We start from the raw sequence: 12,231 nt of genomic DNA on the forward strand, positions 1-12,231 counted from the left end.
TAAAAATTAAATATGAAAAAAAAGAAACTAAATACATTTTGTTTTTTCATTTATGAAAAAAAGTTTGGATAAAAAAAATATGATATAACTAAAATAAATGAAAAAAAACCACCACATTAAATTGGTTGTTTCTTCATTTATTGTATTTCTGCTGCCGTCACGAAAGCTTCCAGATCAAGTTGAAGCGAGAGAATTCAAACAAAGGCCTTCAGGCGAGGGCAGGAGGCGAGGCCCCGCGTGGCTAGGCCCCGCGTTGTAATGTCCCAACATGGACATGGATTCCCATACTCGCTGCGACTCAATTGACATCCCTACGAGAAAGAGAGGCTCTACCTTGGTAAACAACAACAACCACCACCACCACAACCACCACGATGAAAATCTCTCACCTCGGATTTCATCGGCAGCTTCTCGTTACCTCGCTACGTTATGGCGGCAGCAGGATGTGACGTAATATTCACTTCCGGGGTACAAGACACGCCCCCAACGAGCGGTGCTGGGTAACTGAATAACTTATTCGAGAATTGAAGCTTTCGTCAACTGCAGGAATGACTCAACTCGTTGTACACTCATTGGCTCTTTCGGTAAAGTCACACGTCGAGGGATGATGGGGCGTGGGTGCTGAACCCGTCGCAATAAAAAAACAAACTCGCGACGGCTTTTAACGAATATATTATGTTAATTGTATTTCATTTCTTTACCGAAATAACCAATGAGCAATTCCTGCAGTCACCAAAGCTTAGATCCTAGATTATGTTAATGAGCCGCCAGTCACTGGGCGTAGCTTTGCCCAAATAAGGATTGTACGGGAACAGACATCGACGGTGACCAAGCAGGGGTGACATGACGTCACTAGCGAGGCGCACCGCCCCCCCCGTGGCGTTTCACGCCGATGAGGTAATGCTTAGTGGTGACGTCAGAGAGCGAGGTCAGAGTTCAAGTTTTGCGTCCAGAGGCCGTCCATAAATGACGTCACGCGATTTTGGACGATTTTTGATCCCCCTCCCCCCCTCGTCACACGGCGTCACAAAAAGTCAGACCCCCTTCAAATATGACGTCACAAAGCTCTACCCCCCCCCCCTTAAAAAAAATACACGCTTCAAATCGCTTTAAACTATTGTCATTGTAGTGCGTATTTAATGTGGCGCTGCACTCTGATGTTGTAGAAAACATTTATTAAAAAGGACACCAGGGGGGTGGGGGTTGAGAAATGTGACGTCACATCAAAATGCGCAACTTTAAATACATATAGACAACACGTTCTACTTAATTAAATAGACTTTTTAATAAATGTTTTCTCCTACAACATCAGAATGCAGCGCCACATTAAATACGCACGACAATGACAATAGTTTAAAGCAATTTGAAGCGTGTTATATTTTCAATATTTTCAACCTGTCCATCAAAGAAGCATCAGTTCCTCTAGAATGGAAACATTCCTATGTTCGTCCACTTCACAAAGGGGGCCCTAAAGATGATCCAAATAACTACCGACCTATCTCAATTTTGTCCCCGTTGATGAAAATTTTTGAAAAATTATTGACCTACCAAATTAGCAGTTTCCTGTCCGCCAACAATCTATTACATCTAAAACAATCTGGGTTCCGAAAAAAATACAGCACCACATCTGCTGCATTAGACTCTCTGAATCACATTTACAGTAGCCTTGATAATAAGCAGTACTGCGCCTGTCTTTTTCTTGACTTGTCCAAAGCTTTTGATACAGTAGACCACAACATCCTGCTTAGTAAAATAAGTTGCCTCGGTTTTTCCGAAAACACAGTAAAATGGTTAAAAAATTACCTCTTTTCTCGCACCCAAACTGTATTCACAGATGGTTGGAGGTCAAACAGTGTTAAGATAACAAAAGGGGTTCCACAGGGTTCCATTCTCGGCCCCCTCTTGTTCTCTCTTTATGTAAATGACTTGGGCACTGAACTGGATTATTCCAGGGTAAATCTTTTTGCAGATGACACGGTACTAATTACTGCTGGCCGCTCTCCGGATGACGTGATTGCTAAGCTCCAGAGTGATTTCAACAAACTACAACATCAGCTAGTTGCTCTTAAACTAGTCCTAAATCCTGCCAAAACCAAGGTGCTATGCTTCTCACCAGGACTAAAGCGGGAAGTTATTTTTCCCCAATTACATACCTTAAATAATGATCAAATAGAGCAAGTCAAGATCTATAAGTATCTTGGGGTCATCCTGGATTCAAAACTGAATTTTGAAGATCACATTGATTATATTGGGAAAAAGACAAAAATTAAAATTGGTTTTCTATATCGACACAAGCACTGCTTCCCTCCTATGTTCCGTTTGGAATTGATTAAAGCTACCGTACTGCCTCTACTTGATTACTGTGACATTGTGTATAAATCAGCCCCAAGTACTGTACTGAAGAAGCTTGACTCAATGTATCACTCGGCCTTAAGATTTGCATTGAACTGCCCATATAGGACTCACCACTGTGATCTCTACATTGGGTCAAACTTAACATCTCTGAATGTTCGACGGCGTGTGCACCAGATCTTATTTATTCATGATGTACTTGCAAAAAAATCTGCAGATTACCTGCTGGATCTCGTCTCTGTTTCAAAGAACAAATTTGATCTAAGGTCTACACTCATTTACCAGCTTAATATTCCCTATTGCCGTACATATACTGGAGGAAGGGCCTTTGCTATTGATGCCCCCAGGGTCTGGAATGCTGTTGCAAATAAATTGAAACTTGAGTCACTACCTATGAGATCTTCACTCAAAACTGCTTTAGAGGAGTTGTACACCCCTAGCTGCCAGTGCTATTCAGTGACCTAAAATAAAATGTTTCGCTCCGGATGATCGCTACAAAGTATGACCTGTGTTTTGATTTAGTGTGCTGATCTTAAAGGTGCATTGAAAAATTACAATACTCCGATTGATGCTCCTGCTGTTGTGGAGTGACTCATGCAGCCAGCTATGGCTGCAGGGTTTTGGTAGTACATGTTGTTTATGCCATTTATTGTGAAAATTCCGTCAGTTCCTATGATTGCTTTTTCATTGCCTTCATGGCTTTATTTTGGTGATTTCGAAAAGTGTATTGGTTTAGCCATGTTTGTGTTGTTGTAGTACAGAGTTAGACTGATGGCCTTAATCTAAGTTGTCTTGTGGTTGTTGTTGTTGTTTGACTTGCATCCCACTGGCATTTTTGCACACAGCGTTGGTGTACGGTGTTTTTTCTGCAATATTTTTGCTGTCTTTTCTTGGATTTTCTGTTTGCACTTAGTCACATATTCACTTTAAGATGTTTTTTTGTTCATGTTTTTGTTTTTTGTTTGTTGCGGTTGCACCCGATTCAAGAGCTGAATGGCTCACAGGGCTATACCTAATAAATGAACTTGAAATGAACTTGAACTTGATTTGGGGGACAGAGCTGTGTGACGTCATATTTGAGGGGGTTTGACTTTTTGTGACGCCGTGTGACGCGGGTGGGGGGGTCAAAAATCGTCCAAAATCGCGTGACCTCGTTTATGGACGGCCCCCATAACCAGTGGAGATGATTTTTTTAACCGGTCCTGAGCCGCCCCTACATCGACTCAGCCTCAAATGCGTACCCGGTGCGGTGTGCGAACATCGCCACCCGCTAACAGCACTTGCCCCAATAGTCTGTGAAGACTATACCGGGGGGGATCTTTGTCTTTGTATGTACAAACACACGTGTCCGATTACACAGATTAAAGGTCTCGACACACGTTGCCGTGAAAGTTCACAAATTCACGTGTCTGGTTTATTGTGTTTGGTTACAATTATTCAAAACTCGTAAATTACAGGGCGTTTCAGAAGGGTGGATCGCATCTGCTTTGAAATTGGGTGTTATGTCATTTCTGTACGATTCCAATCATTTTCGATTTAAAGTTTTCGTGACTGCAGGGATTCATCTTCTTGGTTCTTTCGGTAAAGTCACGTAAAAGGGAAATAATAAAACAATAAATAAAACATACTAAAATAAAATTCTCACGTGTCGGCCAAAACGCAAGCAGGTCTGTCACCTGAGGACGGCTGCTTGCGTTGTGGCCGAAACGTCGTGAGAATTATTTTAAAAAGTTTTATTTTTATTATTTCCCTTCTACGTGACTTTACCGAAAGAACCAAGAAGATGATTCCAATCATTTTTACACGCTTCTATTTAACTCACTTCGTCTGTTGTATCCTCAAAAACGAAATCTTCTAACTCAAATTTTACACACTTCCCAATGTGCTATCGACTGCAAACTTGGTATAGCGATGTCATATTGATGACAACACGATATTATATCATACAAAATCCATAACATAGATTTTTTTTTACATTTAACACGCTTTTATTTAAATTTACTGTATGTGTTGTATCCAAAAATCTTGTAACTCAATTTCAACCGTATTCCCAATGTATCGAATGCAAAATTCGTATAGGTGTGTCATACTGATGACAATACCATATTTTATCATTAAAAATAAATACATATTTTTTTACAATCTTTTTTACGGCTCTAATTGTCCACGCTCAACTGACGTTGCCTGTAAATCACCGCGGTCCCTTACGTCACGGCAAGCCTTGGGGAGCCACGCCCAGGGCCGGGGCATGTGGAAGAGGAGCGATGAGAGAAGGGGGCAGGGGCAGCTCGGACAGTACATTTCATTAAAGCGTGTTTTTAAAAAAAGTATTTTAAAATATTTTATTTTAACTGTCTGTTGTCGTTTTTGTCGTATTCTCAAATCTTGTAACTCAATTTTAACCAACTTCCCAATGTGGTATCGACTGCAAACTTGGTATACTTATGTCATACTGATGACAATACTATATTCTATCATTAAAAAAAATATATTTTTAAACATTCTTTTTTATATGTTATGTTTCGGTCTAATTGTCCCCACAGTCAACTGACGTTGGCTATAATTGGCCACTGTCCCTTACGTTATGGCAAGCTTCGGGGCCATTTCCTGGAGTCGTGGAGTTCTGCCATTACTAGTACATTTCATAAAAGCACGTATGAAAAAACAAGTGTTTTATTTATTTATTTATAGTCAAAATCGCCAAATTTGCAGAGCTTCGCTGCAAGTACAGGGAGAGACGAGAGGTGAGGCAGCGACGCGCTCAGCCTCCCCTCAGACACTGGATGGACCGCGGGCAGTAAGGGCTTGCCTGTTACTATCTCAGCATGTCACCAATGGAATGTTTGTAGACCCCTTCATTGCATGTCCTCGCCTTCCATAGTCCAGGTAACTGAGTTCAAGTACAGTAGAACCTCTGGTCACGACCATAATTTCGTTCCATAACTTTGGTCGCAACCCGATTTGGTCGTGACTCAAACCTAATTTCCCCATTGGATTGTATGTTAATACGATTAATCCATTCCAGACTCCTACGAACTGTATATAAAGTTTTTAAAATATTTTTAAAGACAAAAATAGTTAATTATGCCATAGAATTCATTGTAATAGTAAACTAAATGTAAAAACATTGCATAACACTGAGAAAACCTTGAAAAACAGAGAAAACTGACAAGGTTTAGAATTGTTCAACAAGATTACTGTTTCGTCTGCTACATCAGTCGGTCGATTCTGAGAGAGCATATTCGTATGAGGAATTTATGTTTCTATTGAAAGTTAACAGTAATATTTGGGTACAGTATTGTTTTTGGAAGCATTCACCGTAATATTGTATGAACGTTTACTTCACCGCATCATCGTATTAATGATGCGAGAAGAGATTAACGGGTTATGTTAGCGATTGACGTACTCAGCGCTTTCGCTCTCTAAACTATGGCTTGAATGAGGAAGGAGGGGTATGACTACACTTACAAAATGTATACATATCTTACTAGGAATTTTATATTACAAAAGATATATACATAACTGTTACGCTTTGTGTAATTCAACAACAAAAATGGCGCGGAAGGGGAAATCGGCCGCGGCCCTGTTTGATCTCCACCCGAGTATGTGTTCGTGACCAGATTAAATAAACTGTTGTAAATGTTTTGGTCGATACCCAATTTGGTCGTGGTCAGAAGCATTCGCGAACAGAGGTTCTACTGTATGTGCATAAAGATACGTAGGCTCGCTGGTCTCGTCATGAAACTGCAATGAAAAAGCACCAGGGGAGGCAGCTATCACATCTGCCTCACTGAGGGGGGTGGGCGTGTCAGACACACCGGTGAGGCCACGCCCCCAGTGCCTCCCCAGCCACTGACCTCACGCCATGTCACTGGCTCCCATCCATCGCGTTCAGTGTTAATTACCGAGGCTCACAGAGCAAGACTAAGGCTCCCATAGGCTTCAGTGTGAATCGCTGAGGCTCACAAGAGCCAGATGAATGCTCCCATAGGGTTCAGTGTGAAACACCGAAGCTCCTGGTGAGATATCTACCCAACCAACAGATCCCCCAAGATTGGCCGCTCTTACCCTGCAGGTTGAACCTAAGATTTCAATGTTCTACTTCACGTTATTTTCATTAAAGGCCTGTGACAAAGGTGCATCTATTGGAAGCGACATCGTCTCAAGCTTACACATCTACCGGGTCTCCATTTGACTTTATATTGTCTAGGAAGTCCACCCACACCTCCACTTCCACAAACTGCTGTGAGTTGCCCCGCTCTGCCTTACAGTCAGAATTCCCCTCTTGCTTCACGTTGCCTCCACCGATGTGAAGGTCCCATTCTGGAGTCGAATTTTCATCTTCACATTTTACCTTCACTTCTTCGCTCTTCAACGTCACCTCTTCACATTTCACAATCACCTCTTCAAATTCCGCCTTGACACCTTTTAAAGTGCCCAAACTGGGATTTTCTTCCGGTACTTGTTTCATGAGGGATGGGCTCCTTACGGCACTTTGACTTTCACAAGCTGATTTCAGACTCCACTCCTTGTGGATCTTCTGATGCTTCTGTGTTCTCTGGTGTTCTTGAAGATGTTGTGAACGTGCAAACGCCTTCCCGCACAAAGTGCACCTGAAGGGTTTCTCTCCTGTGTGTGTTCTCTGGTGTCTTGCAAGAACAGATGAGTATGAAAATGCCTTCCCACACACACTGCACTTGAAGGGTCTCTCTCCTGTGTGTGTTCTCTGGTGTTTTGCAAGATCACTTGACTCTGAAAATGCCTTCCCACACACACTGCACTTGAAGGGTTTCTCTCCTGTGTGTGTTCCCTGGTGTTTTGCAAGATCACTTGACTCTGAAAATGCCTTCCCACACACACTGCACTTGAAGGGTTTCTCTCCTGTGTGTGTTCTCTGGTGTCGTGCAAGATGTTGTAACTGTGAAAATGCCTTCCCACACACACTGCACTTGAAGGGTTTCTCTCCGGTGTGTGTTCTCTGGTGTTGTGCAATTTGTTGCAACTGTAAAAATGCCTTCCCACACACACTGCACTTGAAGGGTTTCTCTCCTGTGTGTGTTCTCCTGTGTGTTGCAAGATTTGAGGACTGTGAAAATGCCTTCCCACACACTCTGCACTTGAAGGGTTTCTCTCCTGTGTGTGTTCTCTGGTGTATTGCAAGATCAGATGACTGTGAAAATGCCTTGCCACACACACTGCACTTGAAGGGTTTCTCTCCTGTGTGTGTTCTCTGGTGTATTTGACAATTTGATGGACCTGCAAACGCCTTCCCACACACACTGCACTTGAAGGGTTTCACTCCTGTGTGTGTTCTCTGGTGTGCTGCAAGATGTGGTGACTGTAAAAATGCCTTCTCACACACACTGCACTTGAAGGGTTTCTCTCCTGTGTGAGTTCTCTGGTGTTTTGCAAGATCATATGACTGTGAAAATGCCTTCCCACACAGAGTGCACTTGAAGGGTTTCTCTCCTGTGTGTGTTCTCTGGTGTATTGTAAGATGTTGTGACCGTAAAAATGCCTTCCCACACACACTGCACTTGAAGGGTTTCTCTCCTGTGTGTGTTCTCTGGTGTCGTGCAAGATATTGTGACTGTGAAAATGCCTTCCCACACACACTGCACTTGAAGGATTTCTCTTCTGTGTGTGTTCTCTTGTGTTTTGCAAGATTAGATGACTGTGAAAATGCCTTCCCACACACAATGCACTTGAAGGGTTTCTCTCCCGTGTGTTTTCTCTGGTGTCTTTGAAGAGTTGATGAATCTGCAAACGCCATATCACACCGAGTGCACTTGAAGGGTTTTTCTCCCGTGTGTTTTTTCTGATGCTGTGTCAAAATTTCAGTCCGATCCGTGCTGTATGCACGCTGGTCGGATTGTTGCCTTGCCGTACCGAGCCGCGCTGACTGCCTGTGCTCCATCAGACCAATTCTGCAGAGGAAGCGTCAGAGGAAGCGACAGCTGCAGACAGAAAATAGCATCTACACGTCAGTATCAAGGCACAGAGGAATGAATATACGCATATATAAGTACACAATCTTGATTTGAAGCTTTCATGACTGCAGGAATCCATACTCTATGGTTCTTTCGGTAAAGTCACGTAGGTAGAATTAACATAAATGACGTTTCGAACGCAACACAAGCGTTCGTCTTCGGGTGAAAATTGCGATAGCTGAGATGTCTGCTGTGATTTATTTTAATAAACGCTTTCATTTAACTCACTGTCTGTTGTTGTTGTCATTGTTGTCGTTGTATCCTCAAATCTTGTAACTCAATTTTAACCCACTTCCCAATGTGATATCGACTGCAAACTTGGTATACTTACGCCATACTGATGATAATACTATATTCTATCATTAAATAAAAAAAATTTAAACAATCTTTTTTACATGTTATGTTTCGGCTTGGGTCTAATTGTCCACGGTAAACTGACGTTGGGTGTAATTGACCACGGTCGCTTGTGTTACGGCAAGCCTCAGGGCCACTTCCTGGAGTCGTGGAGTTCTTCCATTACAAGTACATTTCATAAAAGCGTGTTCTTAAAAGTTTTTTAAAATTTTACTTATTTTATTTCTACCTACGTGACTTTACCGAAAGAACCAAAGAGTATATATAAATACAGTCACACATGACTAACACGTCTATACGTATTAATATATTCATGATAGAGTTAAAAGTTTCCCAAATTCATCACACGGGCTGTTATGGCGCACTATGAGAGGGCAAATGGTCATAAACATTCCTGGAAGCCCTCGTATCTTCAAAATGAATGTTAACCCAAAACTCCAAGCACACAATTTTGGCTGTCTGGCTACAAAATGAATATTCATAAGAGCTAAATTCAGCTGACATAGCAAAGGGTGTTGAAAATAATACTACTTATGTTATGCATAAATTCATGTTCAATCGCAACTTAGAGGTGTGAAGCCAGGCTCAGGTTTCTTTGAATGCTGGGATGAACAGATCTAACGTCAGCTGTATGTGTGCTGTGTCAACTTCCTGACTGCTTCCATTCTCATAAAGAGTTCCAGATAAAAACAAAAAAACATAAACCATGCTTTTGATATAACCTCCGTGTTCAATAGAATTAATAGACTTTACTGCAAACACAAACTTGACACTGCTACACACTGCCGTGTTAAACAGGTGGTGGCGTGTCCAGAACCATGCCTGGCCCCACACCTTCATCTGCTCAGTATTAATGTTTCAGTTTCATTTATTAGGTACTAGCTTTACTACCTGGCTTCGTCCGAGACTTGGATTCTTGTCTTGAATGAATCCACGGCCAACGCGGAGGGTGGGAGATGTGTGACGTCAGCATGCACACTGCGTGAGACTGCCGCATGCGGGTGACATCACAGACGTGAGGTCACCGCTCACTTGCCATGCAAAATATATCCATTATTGCGCACACTCCCCAAAAAATGCAAAAGTAATTTTTTATACTTTTTGCATTGTGTACAGTCTGGAAGGTACCCACATGCCAAATTTCAAGTTTGTTGCATGTCAGAAAGTATGCTAAACATTTCGAACAGACACACATTCACAAATTTCCCTTGCCATAGGACAATTCAGATTAAAGTTGTCAGGCTAACTCTGTACTACAACAAGCAAACATGGCTAAACCAAAAGTTATCAATGCTTCCTCACTCCATCAAGTAATTGAGGATTAAATCAACATAACAGAGTTTGCGTGTCTCCCTCTCTCTCAGTGGTGGCGTGTATTTTCCTCCGGATGCCCCTCCACATTTAAGAGTGAACATCAGCACGCGTTTAGAGCCTTTGACCGATAGACATTTCCACACGTTGACAAAGCCCACCTTTAAATTTTGATTTAAAGCTTTCGTGACTGCAGGGATTCATATTCTTGGTTCTTTCGGTAAAGTCACATAAAAGGGAAATAACAAAATAATATAAATATAAAACAACAAATGCACTCACGAAAGCTTCAAATCATAAGAGCGGTAACAGCAGCACAAGTGGGCTCGGCCTGGTTACATAAAATAGAAACTTAAGTTGTCCTCGTGTTGTATTTCCTGCAGTCACGAAAGCTCCAAATCTCTCATTGCCATGCTCATTTCTCTCCCCGTATCTCTCTGCCCCCCTCTCTATTTAAGCCCTTAACACAGAGGTGTTGTTTCTGTGTGTGCCCTATGTGTGTGCCTACGTGTCTGTGTTATCTCTCCCTGTGTGCCTATGTGTCTCTCTCTGTGTGCCTGTGTCATCTCTCTCTGTGTCTCTCTGTGTGTCTGTCTCTCTGTGTGCCTATGTGTGTGTCTATCTCCATGTCTATATGTGTCTCTTTCTCTGTGTCTCTCTGTGTGCCTATGTGTCTCTCTGTCTCTGTGCTATCTCTCTCTGCTTGTGTGTATGTGTCTCCATGTCCGTGTTTAGTTCTCTCTCTAAAATTTAGCAATCTTTGGAAGAACGTTAATAAACCAGGTGGGGTGTTGACTGTTATGTGAGCCGACTCGCTGTGTTGTGTTGTATTGCATTGTAATTCTAAGTTTATTTTATTTTATACCTATGTAACTTTACCGAAAGAACCAAAGACTATTGTTCTAAGTTTACAATCTTTGCTTTCTCATTAATTTGTACCTGATGGTGATTGCTCGTGTTGCAAAGGAAACGTCGTATGCTATTATTTAATTAATGTGTTCTTTCTACGTGACTTTACCGAAAGAACCAAAGAGTATGGATCCCTGCACTCACGAAAGCTCCAGATCAAGTTTAACCGAGATAATTATTTGTTCTTTTCGGTAAGGTCACGTAGGTAAAAAAATTAATGAAACGAATAAATTATTAAATATTTTTTAGTATTAAAAAGTTTTAATTAAAAAAATTGTATTAAAAATTAAATATGAAAAAAAGAAACTAAATACATTGTTTTTTCATTCATGAAAAAAAGTTTGGATAAAAAAAATATGATATAACTAAAATAAATGAAAAAAAAACCACCACATTAAATCGGTTGTTTCTTCATTTATTGTATTTCTGCTGCCGTTACGAAAGCTTCCAGATCAAGTTGAAGCGAGAGAATTCAAACAAAGGCCTTCAGGCGAGGGCAGGAGGCGAGGCCCCGCGTGGCTAGGCCCCGCGTTGTAATGTCCCAACATGGACATGGATTCCCATACTCGCTGCGACTCAATTGACATCCCTACGAGAAAGAGAGAGGCTCTACCTTGGTAAACAACAACAACAACCACCACCACCACAACAACCACCACGATGAAAATCTCTCACCTCAGATTTCAACGGCAGCCTCTCGTTACCTCGCTACGTTATGGCGGCAGCAGGATGTGACGTGATATTCACTTCCGAGGTACAAGACACGCCCCCAACGAGCGGGGCTGGGTAACTGAATAACTTATTCGAGAATTGAAGCTTTCGTCAACTGCAGGAATGACTCAACTCGTTGTACACTCATTGGCTCTTTCGGTAAAGTCACGCGTCGAGGGATGATGGGGCGTGGGTGCTGAACCCGTCGCAATAAAAAACAAACTCGCGACGGCTTTTAACGAATATATTATGTAAATTGTATTTCATTTCTTTACCGAAATAACCAATGAGCAATTCCTGCAGTCACCAAAGCTTAGATCCTAGATTATGTTAATGAGCCGCCAGTCACTGGGCGTAGCTTTGCCCAAATAAGGATTGTACGGGTCAGACATCGACGGGGACCAAGCAGGGGTGACATGACGTCACTAGCGAGGCGCACCGCCCCCCCTGGCGTTTCACGCCGATGAGGTAATGCTTAGTGGTGACGTCAGAGAGAGGGGTCAGAGTTAAAGTTTTGCGTACAGAGGCCGTCCATAAATGACGTCACGCGATTTTGGACAATTTTTGATCCCCCCCCCCCCTCGTCACACAGCGTCACAAAAAG

General features: G+C 42.1%; 1 protein-coding gene across 3 annotated transcripts in view; it reads right to left on the reverse strand.

Moving 5' to 3' along the window:
- Positions 1-11,847, reverse strand: part of LOC133363004 (zinc finger protein 883-like) — a 31,658-nt gene extending 19,811 nt beyond the window's left edge. Inside the window, exons 1-4 of one of the 3 annotated variants that reach the window (XM_061582009.1) lie at positions 11,592-11,847; positions 9,588-9,684; positions 6,941-8,309; positions 6,572-6,577 (exon numbers count right to left, since the gene is read on the reverse strand). In XM_061582009.1, the coding sequence (XP_061437993.1) occupies positions 6,572-6,577; positions 6,941-8,269 (1,335 nt within the window). In that variant the 5' untranslated portion in view covers positions 8,270-8,309; positions 9,588-9,684; positions 11,592-11,847. Of the gene's footprint in view, positions 1-3,740; positions 8,310-9,587; positions 9,685-11,591 lie in introns of those variants that run through there. The other 2 variants (XM_061582008.1, XM_061582007.1) reach the window with 2 other exon arrangements.
- Between the last annotated feature and the right edge of the window lie 384 nt (positions 11,848-12,231).

Source organism: Lethenteron reissneri, unplaced genomic scaffold, assembly GCF_015708825.2.
Source record: "Lethenteron reissneri isolate LAM-NWPU_2019-01 unplaced genomic scaffold, ASM1570882v1 scaffold_1639, whole genome shotgun sequence".
Taxonomy (NCBI): Eukaryota; Metazoa; Chordata; class Hyperoartia; order Petromyzontiformes; family Petromyzontidae; genus Lethenteron; species Lethenteron reissneri.